At 42.9% G+C, this 26,747-nt stretch overlaps 1 protein-coding gene across 3 annotated transcripts in view; it reads right to left on the bottom strand.

Annotated features, from left to right (window-relative positions):
* The window catches only part of Esr2 (estrogen receptor 2), a 43,464-nt gene extending 17,308 nt beyond the window's left edge, over nt 1-26,156 (bottom strand). The window contains exons 1-6 of one of the 3 annotated variants that reach the window (XM_021179258.2): nt 25,738-26,156; nt 23,950-24,122; nt 17,444-17,560; nt 6,316-6,615; nt 2,347-2,485; nt 1,254-1,307 (exon numbers count right to left, since the gene is read on the bottom strand). In XM_021179258.2, coding sequence (XP_021034917.1) covers nt 1,254-1,307; nt 2,347-2,485; nt 6,316-6,615; nt 17,444-17,560; nt 23,950-24,122; nt 25,738-26,156 — 1,202 coding nt within the window. The remainder of the gene's footprint in view (nt 1-1,253; nt 1,308-2,346; nt 2,486-6,315; nt 6,616-17,443; nt 17,561-23,949; nt 24,123-25,737) is intronic. The other 2 variants (XM_021179259.2, XM_021179260.3) reach the window with 2 other exon arrangements.
* Between the last annotated feature and the right edge of the window lie 591 nt (nt 26,157-26,747).

A 26,747-nucleotide genomic window follows, 5' to 3' on the forward strand; every position in this document is an offset into this window, starting at 1 on the left:
GTTGTCCTCTAGCCACCACACACAGGCTGTAGCATGTGCATAGCTCCCCACACAAATGAAAAAAAATATTTATAATTTTAAAAATAAAATAAACACCAGTGGGTGCTCTAAAAACCCATCTTCTCAATGTAAATGCATTCATAACTCCTAGAACCTCTTCTTCTCTATTAATGAAATATATAAACCTATGTGATAGAACCAAATATATAATCATAAAGACTAATATGAATCTCCTGAAATAATTTCTTGTTGAGACTGGGTTTGTCTATATAGTCCATGCCAGCCTTGAACTCTTGATTCTCTGGTTTCAGTCTATGTGCACAAATTACAGACATACATGACCACACCCAGTCTTTGGTGCCTTTTACTAGCTATCTAAAGGATAGGCATAATATTCATGAGGCTCACGGTTCCTTACAGTAACGCAGACACGTTCTTCTAGAGTTTAGAGAACCCCTACAGAGGGAGGGGATGTTAAATCTACTCCCATACACATTCTCCACCATGACTCAGCTACTGAGACACTAGATTTGGGATCCATCTAGAAATTGAAACAAAAAAGTAAAATAATTTTAACCCCAATACGCAACAATGGATAGAACAGATGACATAGTAGAATTGTGTGTGTATGTGTGTGTGTGTGTGTGGCCTGGCTGGGTATTTGACCTTTCAGTTTGACTGACAACCTTGAGGTGACAGAAGGCGTGTGTTTCTGAAGTGGGTAGAAACAGAGTACAGCCTAGGGCTGTGCTCTAAGATGAGAATAAATTATGAAACCAATTTGCCTTTTGCCTCCTCTTTTCCCTCCCTGTTCTCTTTCCCACGGGGGTACTGTGCTCCGCATGGACTTTAGAACCAGCTCCCTACATCTAGCTCCATCACTTTCCACCCTGCAACTGTAAGCCAATTATTTCACTTCGTCATTCTTTAACTGGAGAACTGGGATGCTGAACGCTGCTTCCTCCCAAAGGGCTTCTGGGAAGATTGAATAAGGTGGCGCACATCGAGTGCTTAGGATGGTCTCTGGCACACACCAGTCAATATGTCACTGAAGGGTCTGGTACCTGCCCCACTGCTCTGGCCTTTCAGAGCCTCTCTCTCTTGTCCACCACCTGGGCTTGCTCCTGCTCAAGCCACATCCCATGCTTCAGCTCTTCCCACGGGACTTGTTCTCCACCAAAACACCTCCATTACTCAGAACAGTGCTCTTTGTCAGTGCCATCCATGACAACAGGCAGAATGGACGCTGATACCTTGGGACAGCACTCTTCGTCTGCGCAACGTGCCAGTGAGGGTCTTCTGAGGACCTAAAGTGGTAACAGGATTACGATGCAAGAGTTGGGGCGGGCATGTTAGGTTCACAGCACCAGGCCTCCTCCTGCTCCCTGCGCTCCGATGTGCTGAACATCTCATGTGCTGCTGAACGTGAAACACTAGGACTTTCTCCATGAGTTTCCGGACCACTCAAAGGTATGCCAAAAGTCCTCCATCTTTCCTACAACAACGCTTGCCTGTTGTTGGCTATTCCAGTTTATCTTCTGTAAACATTTCAACTAATCCAAGTTTAGTTTCTGCTCTGTTAAATTAACCCATTTGTGACATAGCACTGTCACGTCCCAGTGTCTTTTAACTTCCACTTGGCCTTAATAAAAAGCTCTCCTACCACATGTTCCAAAAACCAACCAACAAAACAAAACAAAAAACAAAAAACAAAAAAACCTCCCACTATTAGAGATAAGTGATACTATTAGCATTAAAGATATAAAAAATAAAATTAGAAGGCCCAAAAGAATTTTATCATCTGTCTAGATGTAACTGGTCACTCAACTGCAGAGCAACTTTTTGTTTTGTTTTGTTTTTTTGAGACAGGGTTTCTCTGTATAGCCCTGACTGTCCTGGAACTCACTTTGTAGACCAGGCTGGCCTCAAACTCAGAAATCCGCCTGCCTCTGCCTCCCAAGTGCTGGGATTAAAGGCGTGCGCCACCACCGCCAGGCTAACTGCAGAGCAACTTAAGAATATAATGTAAGTACAGAATTTTTAATGCAAAAAAAAAATCTATGTTGACTGTGCACTCAGTGGCCAATGCCCCACAGGATGCAGTTCCCTGCCACAGCCCAGGACGGTTGATGCACAACTGATTAGGATGGATCATAGGATATGAATCCTGGTACCCATGCCCTCTTCTTCATGGGCTCTTGACCCAGTAAAGCAATGGATGGGGTTATCATCCTCTAATTGCCCCTTCGGGTGTGAGAATTTAATTGCAGCACCTAGGACTTTGTTCCCACTCTGCTTTGTTTAGTTAAACAGATCAGAGATGAAATACCAAGCATTTTTTCTCACCTGTCCAGAACGAGGTCTGGAGCAAAGATGAGCTTGCCGGGGTGGTCGATGGAGCGCCACATCAGCCCCACCATCAGCACCTCCATCCAGCAGCTTTCCAAGAGACGGACTTGATCCAACAGGCTGAGCTCCACAAAGCCTGGGGAGACAAGAGTCCATGAACCACACCTCCCTCCCCTCAGCAACCCATCTCTGTAAAGACAGAATGGCAAGTTATCAAATGCCAAGGAAACCCAGACAACTCAGGGAGGGAATCAATCGCTGGTTCAAAGAGGTGATTAAATTCGGGTTAAAGGAACCTCAGCTGTGCAACTTGCAGTCTCCAGCCTCCAACCCCTTCAGAAAACAAGCTTTTGTTTAGTATTTCTAAAGATCCCGTGACTCCCCAGAAGGATGCTAGAAAGGACCCAAAAGGCAGAGCTGAGGCCTGTTAGCTTTGGCTGTGTGGTCCTAATCATTCCTGTGCCTTACTGAGGTCGTCAAATCTCACCTGTCAGAGGGGCTGCCTGTCTGTCCCAACCCATGGCTTGGAAGTGGATGGATGGGGTAGCTACAGTCTAGATGATGGAGTTAGATGATGGAGGTAGATATGGAGGTGGAGGTCATGGAAAGTAAGCAGAGAGTTGTGCCTGCTCTTGCAGATAACCAAGGCTTCAACTCAAATAGTTTTTCTGACTGTGTAACAATTCCTATGCCGAGTTGGGACTATTCTGGATAGAGGTGCTGTCTCTAGGTGACTCTATCCTAACGAGCAAGGATAGCAGCCAAAAGCAGTTGACACTCTCATGCCATGAATTAGCCACAGAACTAGAAGGAAACACAGAATCTCTAGGGGAGTGAATGTCTTTCGCATAAAGCCGAGAACATAGGAACATCTTCCATAACACATAATAATAATAATAATAATAATAATAATAATACTGCAAAATATAAACACAGTAGTCAAAGGCACAGCCTTTGAGTGAAACGGATTCTGTTTTGAACATCAGTTTAGTCCCTTCCTAACTAGTAATTATGTGCATGTGTGTGTGTGTGTGTGTGTGTGTGTGTGTGTGTGTGCATGTACACGCACTTGTGTGTGTGCATAAATGCTAGGAAGCAAAGCCAGGGCCTTAACATGGTAGGTACATGTTCTATCACTAAACTATATTCCTATCTGCCCCCCCCCCCAAGCTGGTAATTTAATCTCTTGTCAAATTTGTTTTTCCCGTAGGAAAAATGAAAGTGTTCTTGCCTCCTTCTGAGAGTCTCCTACCGGTAAGATTTCTTATAAACACCTTACCAGTGTTCCTACAGTGTAAAAGCACACATGTTCAATCCTTTGGATAATGGCACTGTAAGTGTGCACAGCGAAGAGGTAACTGGAGCATGAATGCAAAGATGGACAAATTGAAAGCTAGAGAGACATCTCAGTCAGTAAAGTCTGGCCAGGAAACTGAGGACCCGAGTTTGATCCTTAGTATCGTGTAGCATGCACCTATAATGCCAACAATAGGACATTAGCGTGTAGCATGCACCTATAACGCCAACAGCAGGACATTAGGGAGAAAGAGACAGCAAGCTCTCTGGGGCTTACTGGCCAGCCAGTCTAGCCAGTCAGCAAACTCCAAGTTCAGTGAGAGAGCCTGTACCAAAATATAAGATGGCAAGCAATTGAGAAAGACACCAGTGCCAACCCCTGGCTTCTAGATACACATGCACACACACACCACAGATGGGCAAGTCTCGGAGCCACATGCTTGTGCCTGGCTCAGGTTCCTGATTCCTGCACACTTCCCAGTCTCACTCACAGTCATATGTCAGACACCTGCAAATCTTCCAAAACACTAGGCTTGGAGAAAGACTAACAGGGGAAGGGCGGGAAGGGCAGAGAGAACGCTGAATAGCTTTTCATAGGGAGTCGTCTCACCTCCTTTCTTCCTGGGAGATCCCACAAATGGTGTTTGGAAAACACTTGAAATACAAGCTAGAGAAAAGTGCCTCGGTGTTTTTCTTCTCTGGGAAACAGCAGACAAAATGAAATCGTCCTGGCAAAGGTAGCGACGCTAGACAAAACAAAGCTGGACAACAGAAGAGCTCCAGAAAGCTCAGAAGACATGGGGCCCAGCCAACCGATAGCCACAAGAGACTTGCGCCTGGGGCCATGGCTTCCATAGTTCCTCCTCCATCGTTCAACAATGCCAAATCGTTAAGAATTTGCTCACACAGCTACTGCCCCTGCTGCCACTGGACCATGGGAAGCTTGGCCTCACTTAGAATTCAGAGAGAGGGAGACTTCATTTATTAGATGGCTGTAAAATAAGTGGATGGCCCTCCCTGAGACTTTCATCTCAGAACAACAAAATGTAGGGCCAGCGCTGCCTCAGCCAGTAAAACTGCTTTGCATGCAAGCCTGACGGTGTGAGTTTGATTCCTCGGACCAATGGTAGAAGGAAAGAACTGATTCCTGAAAGCTGTCCTCTGACCCCCTCCACACCTGCATATGGTGCACAGATGCAGATATGTATGTACATGTGCATGTGCACACACATGTAATAATAATAATAATTCCAAATACTCATAATAATATTTTAAAATAAGTGCATTTAATAAAGTTAACCTATTCAACGTCATAGCTCAGCCTAGCCTACCTTAAACATGCTTAGAACTGTTTGGTAAAACCATTTCGTACAAGGCCTGTTTTATAATAAAGCATCAAATTAAGTGATCTCTTGAATCTTATACAGAAGGAGAAAGTCAGAATGAATAGAAGCGTATTCTTGCAACCATCACAGCCACAGTGAAGAACTGTGAGCTAAACCATCATAAGCTGAGGACTAGGTGGGGTCAGGGGAAAGAACCACTTCATAGGATGAAAGCGTACATATTCTGCATGAGCCCATATCGATAGCACGAGGACTTACTAGTTCATTGGTTCATATGATCTTTCTCTGTTGGAATGAGAGTTTGTACATTCCTTCTTAGCATCTGACACACCTTTTACCCTTGCACTGTGAGGCTGGCTCTACCTTGTCCCAATCTGACCACGCCCTTCCTCAAAAGCTAAGAAGTTAACAGGCAAGAGACAGGTTAACATGAAATCCACATTTCTATCTTTTAACCAGGCCCTAAGACCCTAGACTTGCCCAAGTGATCCTAAGTTCAGTTCCAAAGCCTGGGTAGGTCTCTCCTTAGATTCTGTCCCAGATCATATGTGGATCTGAGAGGTAAGCAACAGCCTTGTATAGGAGATGTGGATATAACCAGTGTTACAGTGTGTGGAAGATGGATCTGGGAGTCAAAGTGAAAAAAGTCAGATGTAGAAAGAGGCTCTATATACCATGCTCCCTGAATTACTCTATTTCATATAGAACCCGAGACTCTGGGTGTTCTAGACAGCATCTAACCTTCCAGGACATGCTGTTATACAGGTCAAGGTAGGAAGAAAAACACCACCGTTATAAATTACAACCTTTGCTCAGCTGTTAAGAGCATGTACCGCTCTTGCAGGGGACCCAATTCTATTCCCAGCACCTAGGCTGAGTTCAGTTCCTGGCACCTACACTGGACAGCTCACTATTGCCTGTAACGCCAGCTTCAGGGGCTCTGACACCTCTGGCTTCCTTGGTCACCTGCGGTTTGTGTTCATACAAACATAAAATTAAAATTGAATGTAAAGAAACTTTATAAAGAAAAGGTGACAAGCTGGGCGGTGGTGGCACACGCCTTTGATCCCAGCACTTGGGAGGCAGAGGCAGGAGGATTTCTGAGTTCGAGGCCAGCCTGGTCTAAGTGAGTTCCAGGACGGCCAGGGCTATACAGAGAAACCTTTGTATCGAAAAACCAAAAAAAAAAAAAAAAAAAAAAAAAAGTGACAAAAAAAAGTGACAAACTGTCACATGTCCAGGGGGAAGCTCTCTGCCCCCAAAACGTGAGCGACAGGCCTTGTTACAAACGAATAGAATGAAGTCAGGATGTCGAGAATCCTACCAGGGATTTTCTTGGCCCAGCCAATCATGTGCACCAGTTCCTTGTCAGCCAGCTTCGTGAGGGACATCATCATGGAGGCCTCGGTGAAGGGCATGCTGGGACGGCTCACTAGCACATTGGGTGGCTCAGCTTCCAGCAGGCTGAGCACCAGCTGCTCGGGACTCAGAGAGCTCAGCAGCAGCTCCTTCACCCGGGGTGTGTGCCCACTGGTTCTCTTGGCTTTGTTCAGGCAATGCACCTGCTCACTGGCACTTCTCTGTCTTCGTACTATTCGGTACCCACACCTTTCTCTCCTGGATCCTAAAGAGAGCAGATGACAATCCAGTGGGTTCCCTGCCCAAGATCCCAACTCACTGAATGACCAGCCTAAAACCATGAGGGGCTGAGGGTGTAGGTAAGTAGGGTAAGTGCTTGACTTGCATACACAAGGCCCTGAGTTCAAGTCCCAGCCCCAGCAGTATTGACAGCAGTGGCAACATCACTGATATCATTCCAGTTTGTATTTTGGAGTCTGTAGGCCATGGACAAAGATAACTACTGTCTGGGTATATTAACAGCACAATGTGTTTGGAAATTTCTGCTCTGTTTCAAGGTTATCACTGGCTCCTGAAATCTGTTTCTCTTCTAAAGAATGCTGATAGGCCCCCAAGTTCCAAGATAGGAAGTTAGGAATTTTTCTCAAGTAGAAAAGGAGAAAAAGTCAGGACTTTATCGTTGATATTCCAGCTAGCAAATGATATATGCTATCAACATTTAAAAAACATTTGTATACATGTATTTTTTTCTTTTTATATACTTACACAAATATATTTCAAATAAATTAACTGAAAAAGCCTGGAAAATAAAAAGAAGATTAATTTTGTCATAAATCCTTTCAGTATTTTTCTTTTATGCCTTTTTATAATTTATAAACAAAGTTAGAGATCCTAGAATACACTATTTCATAAGCTGCTTGTTATCTTATTGAAACGATGGCTGGGGAGAAGGCTCTGTGGGTAACAGCACCAGCCATATAAACTTCAATGACCTGAATTCAGCACTCAGAATACAAGTAAAAGAAGCCTTATATGCCAGGCATAGGGACTCAGGCCTTTGATCCCAGCACTCAGGAGGTAGAGGTGAGTGGACCACTGTGAGTTTGAGGCCAACCTGATCTACATAGTGAGTTCCAGGACAGCCGGGACTACATAGTGAGACCCTGTCTCAGAAAATGAAGGAGGAGGAAGACAAAAAGGAGGAGGAGGAGGAGAAGGAGGAGGGGAAGGAGGGGGAGACACAGCAGCAGCTGAAGTCATATATATAGCACACATATATAATAATCCCAGCTCTCCTACAGCAAGATAGAGGACTGAGACAAGAGAGCTGCCCAGAGAGAGGCCCAGAGGCCAGCTAGGCTAGAGAATGCAGTGCTGAGAAAGGGACAAGAGAGACTCTGCCACAACAAAGTGACAAAGAAAAACTGATTCCCAAAAGTTGTCTGAACTCCATGGATGTGCTGTAACACGCGCAAGGGCACGCACACACGCGCGCACACACATACACCCCCCCCCACACACACACACTAATAAACAAAGTTCAAAGCTTGTAAGGCATTCTGTTCTATTAATATAATACCTATTTTTTAAGATCCAGCATTGTCCTGGAACCTAAGCATAGAGAATTGCCACAAATCCTAGGCCAACCTGAGATACATAGTAAGTTCCAGGCCAGCTTCAACTAAAGAGTACAGGAGACCATCCCTCAAAAAACAAAAAACAAAAAGTCCATGTTGGTGTAAGCCTGTGATATTATAATTTTTTATTAAGTATTACAATGAAAATATGCCTTGTAGTGGATTCAATTGCTTCTTTATAATGAATTCAAAGAAGTCAATTTGTTGAAACAAAACATATATCCATTAAAACGTTTATGCCGATCAATAGATTACATGCCGCTTGTTTTGTGTATTTAAACTTGCTCACGTGGCTTCTGTTGTAAGAAGCTCTGATAAGGGGCTGGAGAGGTGGCTCAGTGGTTAAGAGCACTGGCTGTTCTCCCAGAAGACCCAGGTTCAGTTTCCAGCACCTACATGGCAGCTCACGACTGTCCATAAGAAACTCCAGTTCCAGGGCATCTGACATCCTCACACAAACATATATGCAGACAAACACCAATAAACATAAAATAAAATAAATACGTTTTTAAATAAAAATTTTTTAAAGCTTTAATAAATGGTCAATTTTTAAATCTTTCACAGAAAGATTTTAAAAAGTATTCTCCTTTATCTTCATAAACACTTGTGTGGTTAAAAATCTATTTGGAATTTTAAACATGTTTGTATTACAGACATGTTTATATTACATGAAGCTGATATTTCAGGTTATATTCCCCCAAATAGATAAACAGTTTTTTCTATACAAATTATACCATAAGCTTTTTTCTACCAATGATAAATGGCTGTCAATAATAAGCACTTATTTATACAGGTAACGTATTCCTGATGCTCTGCTCCGTCTTAGTGATCTGTTTCCACGCCTGGACGAGGGCCAAGAGAGCTTTGTTTCTATAGGCTTATGAATCAGAACATAATAAAATTATGTTTTTAAGACAAGGAGGAGGAAAGCCAGGAGTGGTTGTGCATCCTAACCCCTGTGTCACCACGCCTGGTTCTCCTTGAATCTGAAGTCATCTTCCCAGCTGGCCAATGTGTCATTCAAATCTGAAAATAAACAATGACAGTAGGAGCTGGAGAGATGCCTCAGTGATCAAGAGCACTTAGCACCGTGGCAGAGGACAGGTTCCACTCCCAACATCTGTGACTCCAGTTACAGGGGAACAGACACGCCCTCCTGACCTCCAGGGGCACAAGGCATGCATGCACACGATGCACACACATGCAGGGAAAACACTCATACACATAAGACAAATCTATAACAGTTCAGGACATTTCCCACTAAACAATGATTAAGAAGCCACACCACTCATGTGTTTTTGGGATGGAGAAGAATGACCAGAGAAATGTTGACATTCAAGAAGTAATTGTAAGAAAACAGAAAATATAAACCTTTAAAAAAAAATCAGTGTACAAGGAATGCTGTGGAGCTCAGAGGTAGAGTACTTACCTGGCATACACAGGCCTTGGGTTCAAACCTCAGCATGTCTGCGCACACACACCACACAGACACAGACACAGACACACACACACACACACTCATACACTCACACGCAGCACTGAATTAATAAAATCACATCATCATCAATAATGGTTTTTAAACAAAGAAGGTAAAACAGGAGCCTAGACAGTAGCATGGAAGATCAAAAGGTGATTTGGGTTAGAACTGCAAAAGAATTCTTTTACTTAGGAAGGAAGAAGCTGAAATTCTCAAATCATTCAGAAATGCATGTGCCTAGAAATGTCACCAAAGGAACTGGCTCAGCTAGTAAGAAGCAGGAAAACATGAAATGTGATCAACCAAGAGGAACGAAGCATTAATTCAAGATAGCATGGAGGACGTTGGGCCTTGCTTTTACCTGTTTGATCCTGTTACTCTCACAGGAAAAGGCTGTGTCGCTGTAGGGACATTTGAACCTAACTTATAACCAGAAGAGCTAAAGGTTTAACATATATTTAATTTTTAAAAAACATTTATTATGTTTTAATTAATTAATTAATCTGTGTGACTCTGTGTGTGTGTGTGTGTGTGTGTGTGTGTGTGTGTGTGTGTGTGTATTTGTGGTTGTACATGTGTCACTGTGTACATGTGGAGGTCAGAGGAGAACTTGCCAGCGTCAGTTTTCACCGTCTGCCTTGTGGGTCTTGGGGATTGAACTCAGGTAGTTAGGATTAGTGGTAAGTGCTTTTACCAGCTGAGCCATCTGACCGGCTCATTTATATATTTCACTTTATTGATAAAGTGCTATAAATACTTAAAATCAACTATAACCCCATGGGTAAATGAAACAAAATATATATCTTAAGAAAATACTTCTCGGGGGCTGGAGAGATGGCCCAGTGGTTAAGAGCACTGACTGCTCTTCTAGAGATCCTGAGTTCAATTCCTAGCAACCACATGGTGGCTCACAACCATCTGTAATGAGATCCGATGCCCTCTTCTGATGTGTCTGAAGACAGCTACAGTGTGCTCACATACATAAAATAAATAAATCTTAGAAAAAGAAAATACTTCTCTATGTCTTTGTCTTTTGTACAGTATGAGAATAAGGAGTTTAAAAACAGATGCAAAGCCGGGCAGTGGTGGTACACTCCTTTAATTCGAGCACTTGGGAGGCAGAGGCAGGCAGATTTTGAGGCCAGCCTGGTCTACAAGGTGAGTTCCAGGACAGCCAGGACTATACAGAGAAACCCTGTCTCAAAAAAAAAAAAAAAACCACACAAAAAACTAACTAAATAAATAACTAAATAAACAGATGCACATACAGGATTGGCAATGTAGCTCAGTTGGTAGAGTACTTTCCTAGCATGCATGAAGTACTCTTGGGTTTGATTCCCAGTACTACAGAAAGTAGGTTTGGTGGGACATGTCTGTAATCTCAGCACTTGAGAGGTAGAAATGAGGGGCTAAGTTCAAGATTGTTCTTGACTACATAGCAAATTAGAGATTACCTTGGGGGTTAAATGTGACCCTGTCTTAGGTAGGTAGGTAGGTAGGTAAGTAGGTAGGTAGGTAGGTAGATAGATAGATAGTACTTGCTGTGCAAGGATAAAGACTTGGATTTGACCCCATTTGATCCCCAGTACCAACATAAAAAAACCTGGAACATCATGATATGCGCGTAACCCCAGCACTGGGAAGACAGCAGATGAGTTCCAGTTTCAGTGAGAAACTCTGTCCCAAAACTGGAGAGGAAGAAGGTACCAGAGGCTGACCTCTGGCCTTCATACACATTTACACACATGCACACATATCTACACACACATGTATGTACACATAAACACGTGTATATACAGACAAATTTTAAAAATTAAGATTTGTCTTGGATAGAGAAGCTAGAAAATAGTGACCAACCCAGTGAGAATTCTGGTCCATAGCTGACTTCTAATGACTGTTTATTAGTGCCTGCTATCACTGACACAGCCATCGATACAAGAGATGGCACATAATGATGCTGAGCTATTGTCCCAGCGCAGGGACACAAACCAAATACATGTCAGTTCAGCTCATGTTCTTGGACACTTATATCACAGGGTGTCTTTATATGAAGCTACTACACCACCACCACCACCCGGCAAAAGTGTGTGTCCTTTCACCATTTAAAAAACATCTAAATACTTCAGCCAAAAGGGCAGGACCAGAAATAACAAAAATAATTAAGGTAAGAGATATGATTCATAAATCAAAAAGGAAGTTAAGTGCAGTAAGATTGATCTTGGGTGAATGCAGAATTCCAAGTCCTTCAAGATTGGAAAGAAGACCCACCCATCTGCCTGAGGCTAGAGAGGTTATAGATCTTAGAGGAGACTGTACAACTGCCCCGCTTTCCTAGTACAGTCGTCTATGCAGTCCTAACTGCATTCTAAATGTCTATCCTGATACCCACAGATAACCTTAGTCCTCACCATTCATCAAAGCAGCTTCATTTTACAACAGACAGACGATTACAGATGTTCACAGCTGATCAGAAAGCAGAGAACAAAAGCTGGTGGGGGGCTCAGCCCCAATGGATACACCTACAGCACAAAACCTGCACACAAGGCAGGGAACATTGGTGAAAGTGGGGCAGAAAACTCGTAGAAACCGAGGACCAAGAAATTTACCGTGAGAATGGCTCCTGGAAGTGACAGGGATACCATACCTAGGAGACCTCAACAATATGGTAAACAAGGCCTGAGCCAGTACAACACCCAGAGGCATGCTAATGTGGAAAGGGGACATCTCATGCGACCCCTCCCATAGACAAAGAACCTCAGGCAACTAGGCATGCTAAGACTGGGAGAAATTGTCTTTCCCAGGGAAAAGCTGTCAACCAAGAGGTCAGCTCTGAAACCATTTACATAAAAGTAACATTAAATGAACTGAACAGTGTGTGTGTGTGAGTGTGTGTGTGTCTGTCTTTGTGTGTCTGTGTTTGTGTATATCTATGTGTGTCTGTCTGTCTTTATCTTTGTGTGTCTATGTCTGTGTATGTCTATATGTCTGTGTGTCTGTGTCTATGTGTGTGTGTGTGTGTGTGTGTGTAAAACAATAACAACAACAAAAAAGCCATGGTTTTTAGGGAAAGTGGGAAGGGGAAATATGTAATTTTTAATTTAAATGTATATATGTTTTAAATTTTTAAAAGATAGATTAATTATTTTATGTATATGAATACACTGCAGCTGTCTTCAGACACACCAGAAGAGGGCATTGGTTCCCATTACAGATGGTTGTGAGTCACCATGTGGTTGCTGGGAATTGAACTCAGGACCTCTAGAAGAGCAGTCAGTGCTCTTAATTGCTGAGCCATCTCTCCAGCCCCCATTTCAAATTTTTTTAAGGACAGTAGAGAAGGACAAATGTGACCAGAGGATTTACAGAGAAGCAGAAACCTGCCAGGCATAAAGGGAGGAGGACTAGGCCCTGGAGAGCTGGCACAGTGGTTAAGGATGCTCGCTGCTCTGGCAGAGGACCCAGTATCAGTTCCCAGCTCCCGCAGGGTGACTCCAGTTCCAGGGGATCTAATGACTTCTTCTGACCTACGTGGGCACTGTATGAACATGGTGCACAGACATGCATAAAGGCAAAACACTCATCCAGACAAAGCAAAATTAAATCTTTTTAAGAAGAGAGGGATAGTTAAGACCCCTTTCACATGCTCTCTGGCTTTGAGGTACTCCCCAGAAGGCTCACATTGGAAGGTTTGGTCTACAATGGGAGGCACTGTTAAGAGGTAACTAGGCTGCAAAGACTCTGGCTTCTTCAATGGATTGATCTCTTAAGGGATTCATGACTTCTTTAAAGGGAGGCTGGGAAGCGAGGTCTGGTCAGGGGACTTGTTTGTGTTTGTCTGAAATGCACAGCTTGTCCCTGGCCCCTTGCACCCTTCCTTGCTTCCTGGTCACCATGTAAACAGTTTCCCTCCACTCTCTCCTCCCCCATGAGTCTTCTGCCTCCCGGTGACCTAACAAGCCAGCTGACCGTGGACAGAAACTTCTAAGAGCATCAGCCAAAATGGAGTTTTGTCCTTTCAACTGTTCCCTTGAAGACATTTGTCACTGCAGTGAGAAGCATGAAGAGTTTTTCTTTCCGTTCCATGGAGGGCAGAACATCCACGCATCTCTGAGACACTCCCCACACAACATCTTCTGGAATTCCAAAGAGATTAGAAAGTCTCCCCAGCCCCCCTTGTGTTTTGTTTTTGTTTCAGGGTCTCATTATGCCATCCAAGATGGACTCAGAGCCACAGCAATCCTCCTGCCTTAGCCTCCCAAGAGCTGAGGTCACAGGTGGGAGCTACCACGCCTGGCCCATGTGGACAATTCCTTACTTCTCTGTACTGAGCCTGGGGAAACCGCACTGTGTCAGAATTCATAGAAACTCTGGAGTTCCATGAGGAGAGCTAAGGGAAGCCGAGACGGGGCGCCAGACACCATGTCATGATTCCCACATGCTTACTGTTCCTCTCAAACCCAAACAGCAGATAGTCTGCTGCAGCGATAAGAAACCCAAGGGCGAGAGAGAGAGAGAGAGAGAGAGAGAGAGAGAGAGAGAGAGAGAGAGAGCGAGAGAGAGAGCACTGGAGCTAAGAGAGCAGTCCGCAAAAAGTGAAGAAGGTAAGACACTTCCTACAGGCTCCCGCTCTCCCTACCAGGAATCCTGCCTTGAAGCTGGGGCTAAGACTGGCCAACAAAGACAATACGGTGATGCATCTGAAGACTAAACTGAAAATCATTTTCTAAATACATACTCATGTTAAAATTCTGCTTAACCTAAAACAGAAAACATCTGTTTGTAATAACTTATCAAAGGACCAAGGCCTTCTCTGTAAGCATCCCTAACAACTGGTCCAGTCCCTTTTGTACAGTTTCCAGGGTCAGTGTCTAAAGCTGAGCAACAGGGAGGGACTGGAGAGCTGGCTCAGCAGTTAGGAACGCATGCACCTTGATCTTGAAGAGGACTCAGGTTTAATTTCCAGCACTCACTTGGGTGGATTACAACCATCTGTAACTGTAGGGAGTCACTCACACATACACTCAGGCCTCATGTATACACATAAGATAAAGATAAATAACTCTTTAACCCGCCCTTCCAAACAAAACAAAACAAAACAAAGCAAAGCAAAGCAAAGGAAAGCAAAGCAAAGCAAAGCAAAGCAAAGCAAAGCAAAGCAAAGCAAAGCAAAGCAAAGCAAAGCAAAGCAAAGCAAAACAAAACAAAACAAAACAAAACAAAACAAAACAAAACAAAACAGAGAAACAACCTCGATACTTCCAGGGCAATTTAAATTCTGGATCTTGTTAGGTTTATGATTTCCTCCCAAGTCTCACCCATTCCCAACTCAATATTGACCTTTAACACTTTTGTCCAAAGCTTTCAGCAAGGTTTTCCTGAAAACAGCTGTCTTTTCTACTCATATCTCATGTTTACATATATTTCATGTTTAATTATACATTGTAACAATGATTAAAAATAGGTTTGGGAAGAAGCCCACTAGTTTCCAACATAAAATAACTAAAGTGGGTGGGACTGAAATATCTTTTAGATATTTATAGATATATTGATATGTACATAATATAGATCGCGTATATAATATATCTATAGATAGAGATACTTAGATATATCTCTTATAAGGAAATGAATGCATTCTGGGAGGCCATGGACATTGTTAGTCAGCTTTCTACTGCTCTAACAGATAACCAAAATATGCTTATGAAAAGAAAAAGTTTATACTAGCTCTCAGTTTTACAATTTTCAAGCAGACATGATCCTTTTAAATATCTGATGTGAGCATTTGATAGCAATGTCAGCAAGCCAGTATAGGGGTAGAGGGGACCCTGCTCACCTACCTCATGACAGAGATGCAAAACAGAGAAAGAGAAGAATAATAGATTCCCCAAATCCCCTTGAAGCCACACCCTCAGTAACTTAAAGACTTCTGACGCAGCCCCACTTCTCAAATGCTGTTTGAGAATAGAGGCGTCTATATCCTAATAGAGGCACCAGTCTTTTAACACACAAACCTTTGAAAAGCACGTAGGGTGGCGAGCACAGCAAGCAGAATGTCCCACATAGAGTGGAGAGTATCATTGACTCCAACAAGCCAGAGAACATGATCAAATTAGGAGATATACTGTTGGACTTCTAAATTTGGTGGGTATTCAAGTCCACTGAACACAGAAAAAGAAAAGGGCCGGGCAGTGGTGGCACACGCCTTTAATCCCAGCACTTGGGAGGCAGAGGCAGGCAGATTTCTGAGTTCGAGGCCAGCCTGGTCTACAGAGTGAGTTCCAGGACAGCCAGGACTACACAGAGAAACCCTGTCTCGAAAAACCAAAAAAAAAAAAAAAAAGAAAGAAAGAAAGAAAGAAAGAAAGAAAGAAAGAAAGAAAGAAAGAAAGAAAGGAAAAAGAAAAGGACTAAAGACTGCCCAGGGAGCAGAGGGACTGGGGCTAGAGGGATGGCACCATGGTTAAGAGAGCTTGCTGCTTGCTCTTCCAGAGGACCTGAGTTCGACTCCAAGCACCCACATTTGGTTGCTCACAGCTGCCTATACCTCCAACTCCAGTGGGTTCCTCAGGTACCAAAATAGACATTAAGTTTTAAGAAATTATTTTTAAGCAGAGCTACTAAGAAATGATCATGGAGAAAAGATGAGTTTGTTTTTTTTTTTTCCCAAATGGAGAGAAGTTACAAGAAATTACAAGCAAAACAGTGGTTAGCTACCAGAAAAATAAATACAGGCAGAGCCAATGTGAATATACATAAATAAGAAAATGTATACAGATGAGTTTCAACAGCCAGCAAACTATGGGGTGGGAGAGATGGCTCAGTGGTTAAAAGTGTGTGCCGCTCTTGCAGAGGCCCCACGTTTGGTTCCCAGCACCCATACTGGGTAGCCTACAATGACCTTTAACTCCAGTTCCAGGAGACCCAACAACTCTAGGCTCTGCAGACACTGTAGTTACACACACACACACACACACACACACACACACACACACACACACATATATATGGGGAGAGAGATATTTTATTTTATTTCTGTTTTTGTTTTTTTTCGAGACAGGGTTTCTCTGTGTAGCCCTGGCTGTACTGGAACTCACTTTGTAGACCAGGCTGGCCTCAACTCAGAAATCCGCCTGTCTCTGCCTCCCAAGTGCTGGGATTAAAGGCATGTGCCACCACTTCCCGGCAATAGATTTATTTTAAAGAGAAAAAAATCTAAAAGAAGAAAAAGATAAATATATAAAATATATGTGTTTGTATGTGTATAAACTTTAATCTGTAAGTTGACTGTAAGTTATATGTTTACATTCATAAAAATATATGCAGTCATATTCAAAATCTGTGTTCTATGTGCTTTTCATAGTTCTATTACATTTCTGACATATATGTACATATATATGTATAAGTCAGAAACAAATATATACATATATGTGTGTAAGTATATATGTATATATACATATTATACACATTACATATATATGTGTATATATATATACACATACATACATACATACATACACACACACACACACACATATATGGTTTTCCCTAAGTCTAGAAAGCTGGTGAGGAGACAGAACCGCACCTTCCCATAGTCATCTCAATGATCCACCATGCATTCTGCTTTCTTGTCAGAAGCTTAACTGGGGACGATGATGCCAGGATGTCACTCTTGGTTGACAGGTGGATCTCCAGCCCTTAGAATGTTTCAGTGGCTATAAGTCCACCAACCTACACAGAGGCCTTTCTCTTGCCCCACCACTGAGCCATGCAACTTTCCCCTGTAATGTACTGAAATCTCTGCCCTGTGCTTGCTCAGTTTCCCAACTCCGTCTGCAGCTGCACGGAATAACCAGTGCACTTTGGTGGATACAAACACTTAAAGACACTTCCCACGCCCTACGCCTCCTCTCAGACAGGCCTGAGTCTCCAGGTCCTCGGCTGTCCCAGGCACCCAGAACAATAAAAGGGAAGTGAACACTCACCACACTTGACCATTCCTACTTCATAACACTTGCGAAGTCGGCAGGCCTGGCAGCTTTTACGCCGGTTCTTGTCTATGGTACACTGATTCGTGGCTGGGCAGATATAGTCATTATGTCCTACAGCAAGGAAAAGGGTGGTTAATGAAACATTTGGTTGATAATACTATGTAGCCGAGAGACAGGGGACAGATACAGGAAAGGCACCAAAGTGAAGAGAATATTTGGGTGCCTTTTGGTACTAAGAATTAAACCCAAGGCCTCGTGCTAGGCAAGTCCCCACCCACTGAGCTATATTCCCAGCCTTGAGGTCTTTATTCTTTTTTTTTTAAAGGTTTATTTAATCTTTTACATTTATTTATTTAGAAAGAGAGAGGATGTAGGTCAAAGGTCCAACTCAGGTCATCAAACTTGGCCAAGTTTGTGGCCAGCCTGGGCTAAGTAAGAAAAGGAAAGAAAAGAAAGGAAGAGGGAAGGGAAGGGAAGGGAAGGGAAGGGAAGGGAAGGGAAGGGAAGGGAAGGGAAGGGAAGGGAAGGGAAGGGAAGGGAAGGGAAGGGAAGGGAAGGGAAGGGAAGGGAAGGGAAGGGAAGGGAAGGGAAGGGAAGGGAAGGGAAGGGAAGGGAAGGGAAGGGAAGGGAAGGGAAGGGAAGGGAAGGGAAGGGAAGGGAAGGGAAGGGAAGGGAAGGGAAGGGAAGGGAAGGGAAGGGAAGGGAAGGGAAGGGAAGGGAAGGGAAGGGAAGGGAAGGGAAGGGAAGGGAAGGGAAGGGAAGGGAAGGGAAGGGAAGGGAAGGGAAGGGAAGGGAAGGAAAGGGAAGGAAAGGAAAGGAAAGGGAAGGGAAGGGAAGGGAAGGGAAGGGAAGGGAAGGGAAGGGAAGGAAGAGAGACATAGAGACAGAGACAGACAGAGAAACACAGAAAGAGAGGGGGAAAGAGAGAAAGAGAGAAGAGGAGAAGAGAGAGAAATGAAATTCCATTAACAGAGAAAGTGCAAAGAGAGAGATATGTGCAGTTGTGATCAAGCCATGGCAAGGAAGGAGCATTTCCACTCCGTAGGGAAGAAAGGAGTTGTGACTGCATAGCCTGGGCACAGTGGGGCTGGGAGGCAGATTCATCACTGCCTGGACTCTGGCTATGCAAAGGTTTCCTTTTCTCTCCTTTATATTAGTCACAGACATCGACATAAATGTTATCACACACTGAAAAAAATCATTTAAAAACTAACTCCCACTCTGTAACATACATACATACATGTAGCACGTAGCTTTAAAAAGTATAGTGGGGGAGGGCAGGGCTGAAGTAGGTGGATACCTAAACACCAGCTGACCAGACTCACTAATCAGGGGGCCCAGGTTCACAGAAGAAACGGACTCAAAAATTAAGGTGGACAGCAACAGAAGACAGCATCCAACATTGACCTCTGACTTCCACACATGTGCACATAACACCCATTAAAAATAAACACACAGAGCATCTCTAATATGGTCACATATATACATATACACACAGAGAGAAATAGGAACATAGATGAATGTATGTCTATGAATGAATATATATGGATATATACATTATATATATTCTATATATACATTATATACACTATATAATATGTGGATAGATAGATAGATAGATAGATAGATAGATAGATAGATATGGATATGGATATATACATAAATCAAATCTCTGTCCCCTAAGAGGACCTGGTTCAGGAACTTTCCATGAGCAGTGAGAAAGGAATGCGTATATCTTTTATTATTATCATTTTCCATCAAGGGAAGGAGGGCTCCATGGTAAAACAGCTTATTTCAGAACTAGGGCAGGTAACATGCAGAGGTCTGAGCCTTCAGGGTGGCAACACATGGTGCTGGCTTCCCAGATTTGATGGTAGTATGGTGGAGACATAGAAAACACGTGTTAAAGTATTGTGGGTGACGATGCATGTTAGCAACACTTCTGCCAACAGTCTTGCGCAAAATGTTCTTTTTGTTTTTTGGGGGGGGGTTCCTCTCTCTCTTTTGTCCTTTTTAAAATTTTTTTCTAAAATGTTCTTTATATCACACATAAATACTGTAAGTTTAAAATTCATTAAGAACAAATATTTTGGTACCACATGTGATAGAGCACAACTGTAATCCAAGCACTTGGGAGGCTGAGATAGAAGGACTTTGATCCCAGTCTGGATAGACAGCAGGAAGACTCGCTCTAAAATACAAACAACTAAATGTTTTCATTGGCTTGCCTGCCTTTCTTTTTCTTCCTTTCTTCCTTTCTTCCTTTCTTCCTTCCTTTCTTTCTTTCTTTCTTTCTTTCTTTCTTTCTTTCTTTCTTTCTTTCTTTCTTTCTCTCTTTCTCTCTTTCTCTCTTTCTCTCTTTCTCTCTTTCTCTCTTTCTCTCTTTCTCTCTTTCTCTCTTTCTCTCTCTCTTTCTCTCTTTCTCTCTTTCTCTTCCTTCCTTCCTTCCTTTCTTCCTATCTATCTATCTATCTATCTATCTATCTATCTATCTACCTACCTATCTGTGTAGTCTTGGGTGTCCTGAAACTTGCTCTATAGACCAGCCTGGCACTGAACTCACAAAGATCCACCTGCCTCTGCCTACTGAGTCCTGGAATTAAAGGGGTGCACCACTACTGCTCAGTTCCGTTGGCTTTCTTAAAAATATATATAGCGGCTGGTGAGATAGCTCAGCAGGTAAGAGCACCCGAGTGCTCTTCCAAAGGTCCTGAGTTCAAATCCCAGCAACCACATGGTGGCTCACAACCATCTGTAATGAGATCCGACTCCCTCTTCTGATGTGTCTGAAGACAGCTACAGTGTACTTACATATAATAAATAAATTAATTAAAATATATATATAGCTAATTATTCACTCGATTAGTATAGCTCAAGGTCTTCCTCACTCGTTTGAGTTGCAGATAGCATTAGTGCCTTGTTGTAGTAGGGCAGGGTCCTTTTCTTGCTGTCCATTAACTGCACACTGCCCTGAGCTTCTGTAGACATCTGCAGCTCATCACCTAGTTCACAGTGATGTCTGCTTTCTTCCAGGCCATGAAGAATGCATCTGTGATTTCAAATTTCTCTCTAATCTGCATGATAGTCTTAATGTCTTATTTATAAGCCAGGCATGGGGGTTGCACACCTCTAATCCCAGCACCCCAGAGGTGAATGTCTGTGAGTTCAAAGCCACAAAGCTATCACAAAAAAATCCAGTATGTGTGTATGTGTGTGTGTGTATGATAGATAGATAGATAGATAGATAGATAGATAGATAGATAGATAGATATGCACTACATGTGTTCCAGTACCCATCAAGGCAAAAAGAGGGCATCAGATACCCTGGAAATGAAGTTGCAGACAGTTGTAAGCTGCTATGTGATTGCTAGGAATTGAACCCAGGTCCTCTGAAAGAGCAGCCAGTGCTCTTATCTATAAATGTAGCGATGATTGAGAACAAGGAGGCACATGGGAGGGGTTGATGGGAGGAAAGGAAGAGGGAAATGATGTAAGTATAATCTCAAAAACAATAAAAAATATGTACGAAGATATTTTTACCTTTAAAAAGATCAGAAGGTTCAATATAAGCAAAAGAACTGAAGGGGTGCGACCCCATAGGAAAACCAACAGTGTCAACTAACCTGGACCGCTGGAAGCTCCCAGAGACTGAGCCAACATCCAAAGAGCAAACACTGAGCCAGGGCTTCCTGCATACTAGACAAATACTCTACCAACTGAGCTATCCCCAGCCTGGGGAAGTAATGGACACACACAGGATGGAACTTTCCATTGATAAAATCCACATCTTTATTATGTTGCTGCTTATATGACATGTTTTCAAAAACTGAGAAGCGTAAATGATTTACATAGGGAAATCTTACTATATATAAGTTATACTTCAAACTAAAATCCTATACTGTTTTCCTCCTGGAAACCAGGCTGTGTGCTAAAGCTCAGGCTAGCCTGGAGCTCTCTTTGTATCTGAGTAGATCTGCAGCCCAGCTCCCATATTTTAAATCAGTGAGAGAAAAAAAAGAAAGGCTTTAATCAATAAAATATATGAAAAGAATGTCTTTTGGGGATAAACATATTGATTATTATGTTATTCAATATACCAAAATGTTTCTCTTTCAATTAAATAATACCATGTAAAAGTCAACCACCACAAATTAAGTACAAGTTGATATAGTTTCCCAATGTCAAAAGACCTAAGTTTAAAAATTATATTTCTAAAGTTGATAGGATTTAACCATGTAATGATTAGATATTTCTACATGTCAACTTGAGAGATAGAAGCTGGAAGAGTTTAAAGCTACATAGTTAGTTCAAGGTCAAATTAAACAGCTATGCAATGTACAAAAAATAAAAATAAAAAGATAGTCTCAATGCTATCAACACTTTGGTAAAAAAACAAAATGAAACCCTCAGGGGACTGGGAGTGTGGCTCATTTTGTTAGAGTCCCTGCCTAGCATGCAAAGCCCTGGGTTCCATCCACATAATCTGGACATGATAGCACACTCCTGTAAGCACAGCACTAGAGAAGTAGTCACTGAAGGATCAGAAGTTCAAGGTCATGAGTTCAAAGTCAGCCTGGGCTCCAGGAGACCCTGCCTCAAAACAAAACAAACAACAACAAAACACATTCACAGTTCACTAATAGAAAAAATAATGTCTGTGCCTTTCTAAAAAAATAATTGAAAGACACCTACCAAGAATTTTAAACATTAAGGCAATTATGGTGGCTTACATATGTAATCTAGGCACTTGGGAGATGGAAACAGGAGGCTCAGGAGGTCAAGGCCAGCCACAAATTTGAGGCCAGCTTGGGTTATATGAGATGCCCACCAAAAATGGGAAAGGAGTGGAGACAGTGGGTGGAAACTTTAAACATTAGCACAGCATTCGGGCCTTACCATTTGGAGACTACATCCAGAGGAAAACGTTTTCCCAATGTTTTATAAACAAATATAAATCATAGCATTATCTGAAACAATAAAAATAACCGATAGTATCTTCAACACTAAAGACAAGGCAATTAATCTATAAGGCTGAATGTTAAGGACTGTGAGAAAAGCTTTTAGACCTTCAACAACAGGAAATGCCAATCCCATAATGTGAGAAAGAACACCAGGGCTAGAGAGATGGCTCGGTCAGTCAAGTATAAGGACAAGCTTAAAGTGACTTAGTCACAGAGCATGAAAGGCCCAAGTTTGATCCCTGGCACCAATGTAAGAGCTAGGATCACCTCTGTAACACCAGCAGTGGGTGCAAGAGGACCCTCAGAGCTGCCTGGGTGGCAACTGGTCCAATAAGAGACTCTGACTCTAAAAATAAGGTGAAGAGAAATTGAGAAAGATATCAAATGATGACCTACCTCTAGCTTCCAAAGAACAATGCACACACAGTCATACATGTATGCAAATACACACGCTCACATGTGTGCATGCACATAAGTTCACACACACACATACAGAATATACCTCTACGCATTGTGTGAGCCTAATGCTTTTTACAAATTGTCATTCAAGAAACTGGTTTTGCACCAGCAATGAACAAAATAGAATTCACTGCATTGTCTTCCTGTGTCGCACAACCTAATACACAGTTCCACTAATACTTGTTGAAAGGATTTCAAAAGGAAACAGAATTAAAAGAATAAGCTTTTAAAAGTAAGCCATGCCCTAAGCTAGCCCAGAAGTGGTAAGGAACCCCTGTCCTTGATCCCTTCTCTGTGCCCCACAGCCCAGGAGAGAAACTACAGGGTTTGGTCTGATGGCGCCTCACTCTGTGGAGAGGTCAGCGAGTCTGGTCCTGATGGGAAGCCTGGCACCACACAGCCCCACTGCACTAAGACGCAGGCAGGCAGCTTTACCGACCAAGTTGGCAAGGAAAGTTGAAAACCATGAAATGAAGAATGGTAAAGTCAGGAAGTACAGTGTGGCTTAGGGGCATAGCGCAGTTGGTAGAGAGCCTGCCTCACATGCAGGAAGCAGCCCTGAGTTCCACGTCCAGCACCGAACAAACTGGGCTTAGTGGTGGATGTCTATGATCACTGTGGAGGTGGAGGATCCTATGTTCAGGATCTTTGATGATTAAATAATGGATTCAAGGTCATCCTGGGCTACATGGGACCTTGTCTCATAAACAAACCAACATTAAAGTTAAATGCCAGCCCACCGTCATGACATAAGCATACCCTATATTAGACCTAGGAAAAATTGAACAGACAGACAGACAGGCATTCTTTGATGAGCACAGATTTTTTTTTCCTAGCACTATCTTTATAAGGTTATAAATAGATATCTTTTCTGACCCCTATAATCTGGGGTAGAAACAAGCAATCCAAACATCTATACACCCCCACTCAACCCACTCCCAAACACACACACATCTAAGCTGCTCACGTTCATGAAGTGTAAGCCAGCCCAAGGGTGACATTTATATCAGATCATCTCTGCAAAACTGCTTGCAAGCCAAAGTGTGAATACTAGAGGAATGATTTATCATTGTCTTGTACCTTGAATGCTTCTTTTAAAAAAGGCCTTACATCCTTCACAGGACCAGACACCGTAATGATACCCAGATGCGTAATCACTGCAGACAGCGCAGAAGTGAGCATCCCTCTTGGCGTTTGGACTAGTAACAGGGCTGGCACAACCGCTGCCGCTAAGCTTCCTCTTCAGTGTCTCTCTGGGGGAGCAGAGAACACAGCCATTGTCAAAAGACACACAAGAGAGGGGAAGGGCTTGGCAGAAAAAAAAATAGCATGAACTTGGTCAAATTTAATCTCTTTGCCTTCCAGGGCTAGGGATAAATATGTTCCAGGAAACCTGATATCGGATCACAGGGAGCTCCAGCGCAGGGGAGACTGACATTTAAGAGCCTACGTGGTGAGTCCTCAGAAGGCTTCGTAGCCCTCAGAAGGCTACGAAGCAGGCAGCTCAGGGCTGGGCTGGGATCCGTAGCTCTAAGAAGGAATTGTCCAGCAGAGGAGCAGCAGGGGCAGCTGCACACTCTGCCCAGGAGCTGATTTGCCAGGACATGTTTCTTTTGGGGAGGGAGATAGTAGAGCTATTGCTAGTTCAGAAACGATAAAAACAAACTTCACCCTTTAAAGAGAGGTACGTTAAAAATGCTTGTCTTCAGCCACAACCTACAGCTTTTATATTTGTTTCTTTAGCTTACCAATAAATAAAAATATTAAGGAGAAAAAAATAAATTATTGTGTATTTTCTTAAAGGTTGTTTTGGTTTGGTTTGGTTTGGTTTGGTTTGGTTTGGTTTGGTTTGCTCAGAGGTTCTGGGTTTAGGGGTGCAGCAGGTTAGACCCAGAGCCTTGAGGATGTTAAACATGCCTCTAGCACTGAGATAGGCCCTCCAGCTTTTGTCTCCTCTAAGATTTATAACAATATTTGAAATATTGCTATAATATTGTTATTATTATATATAAATATTGTTACAAAATTTTTTTTTGTTTTGCTTTGTCTTTTGAAACAGGGTCTTTCTATGTAACCCTGGCTGTCCTGGAACTTAGACTAGGTTAGACCTGGCTTGTAAGTGCAGGGATCAAAGGTATGCACCATCACACCCTACAAGTAATGCATTTAAGAATCAGTGTGTCCTAACGTGGTTCTCTCTTCCAGCCCTCCGTTTCTTCCAGTCACTCATTCATATGTTCTCCTCTCCCTCCACAGCCATCGGTAGAGTTGAAAACCTTACAAATTAGACAGAAGCGACCATGCATTCGGAGTTCAACTTGTTTTAACTTCAGATCTTTTCAACAGAATCCTACAGTTGGTTTCTCATTGCTCCTTACAAAGCACCACCTCAGCTCATCACTAAAGCCTGTGCCCATTAGCTTTCCTGGCTTTGCATGGCTACCTCGTGGAAGTTGTAGTGTTACCATGGCTACTTTCATCCTGGAGACAATTTGTCATCAACAGTAAGGAACCTGTCATCTTACACTAAGACTCTAATCTGACTGTGAAAAGCAAACCAAACCAAACAAACCAAACAAAATAAAACAAACCACTTAAAACCCAACACCTTCACCTAAACCAAACTGATAGAAGTTTGATGTTTGCTGCATAAAGAGACCATTATTCATTATGGTGAACTCTCTCCATAGTATCCATCCATAAGCATAACTTATTAAGAACTAGAATATCAGAGCAGGACAGAGCAACATGTCTCCAGTGTCCTAAGAATGCAGGTGACAAAGTAAAGACCTTTTTCTAGCACGTCTTTCTTCATGCTAACCTGTAAAGAAAGGATCATGCCGCCACCCATGGTTTGCAGGACTTTACCTGTTTACAGGTAAGGTGTGTTCTAGTGATCTTGCTTCACACCAAGGACTCTTTTGAGGTTCTGCATAGAGAAGCGATGATTGGCAGTGGGTGGCTAAAGGAGAGAGGTGTCCAGAAGTTGGCCATAGCACATTTGGGCTTGCGGTCTGGCGGACAGGCCCACCTTCCAGGTTACCGGTGCTGCTGGGGACACTGTAGTTCATCACAGCAGGACTGTAGAATGTCATGGCTGAGTATTCGTGACGGCTCTCTACATAGGAGGAAGGGATATAGATGGGGCCATGCTCCAAGGGCAGGATGGACTGGCTACAGTTATAAGAAGCGGGGGAAGTAAGGCTTGATGGTGAGTTTTTGATCTCCATGTCTTGCGTAGGCCGCAGCTGAGAAAAATCCTTGTGAGAAGAGGCACAGATGGACATGATGCTCTCAGAGACTCACGGGCAGGTGGAGCGCCTGCAGAGGAAAGCAGATGATATCCAGTTAGTTCAAGCTGCCGGAGTAACCAAGAAGGATTCATTTTAGCTAGGGGCAATGGTGCTTACATATAATTCTAGCACTCAAGGCAGCTGAGGCAGGGGGATTTCTAGTCCCAGGCCTGCTTGGGCTACAAAGTGAGATACAGTCTCAGAAAAAAAAAAGAAAGAAAGAGAGAGAGAGAGAGAAGAAAGAAGGAAAGAAAGACAGAAAGACAGACAGACAGACAGAAAGAAAGAAAGAAAGAAAGAAAGAAAGATAAAAAGAAAGAAAGATAAAAAGAAAGAAAGAAAGAAGAGAGAGAAGAGAGAGGGAGAGAGGGAGAGAGAGAGAGGAAGAGAGAGAGAAGAGAGAGATGGGAGGAGGAGGAAGGCAGGCTGGCAATTAGCATAGTTGGTAGAGTTCTTGCTTCACACACAGGAAGCCTTGACTTAGATCTCCAGCACTGCAGGGGATAGTGTAAGGTCTTTTTGTAAACCCAACATTCAGGAGGTAAAGGCAGAAGGATCAGAAGTCCAAGGTCATCCTTGTCAGGA

The sequence above is a fragment of the Mus caroli genome, unplaced genomic scaffold, assembly GCF_978045245.1.
Source record: "Mus caroli unplaced genomic scaffold, Mus_caroli_1 scaffold_14, whole genome shotgun sequence".
NCBI classification, from domain to species: Eukaryota; Metazoa; Chordata; class Mammalia; order Rodentia; family Muridae; genus Mus; species Mus caroli.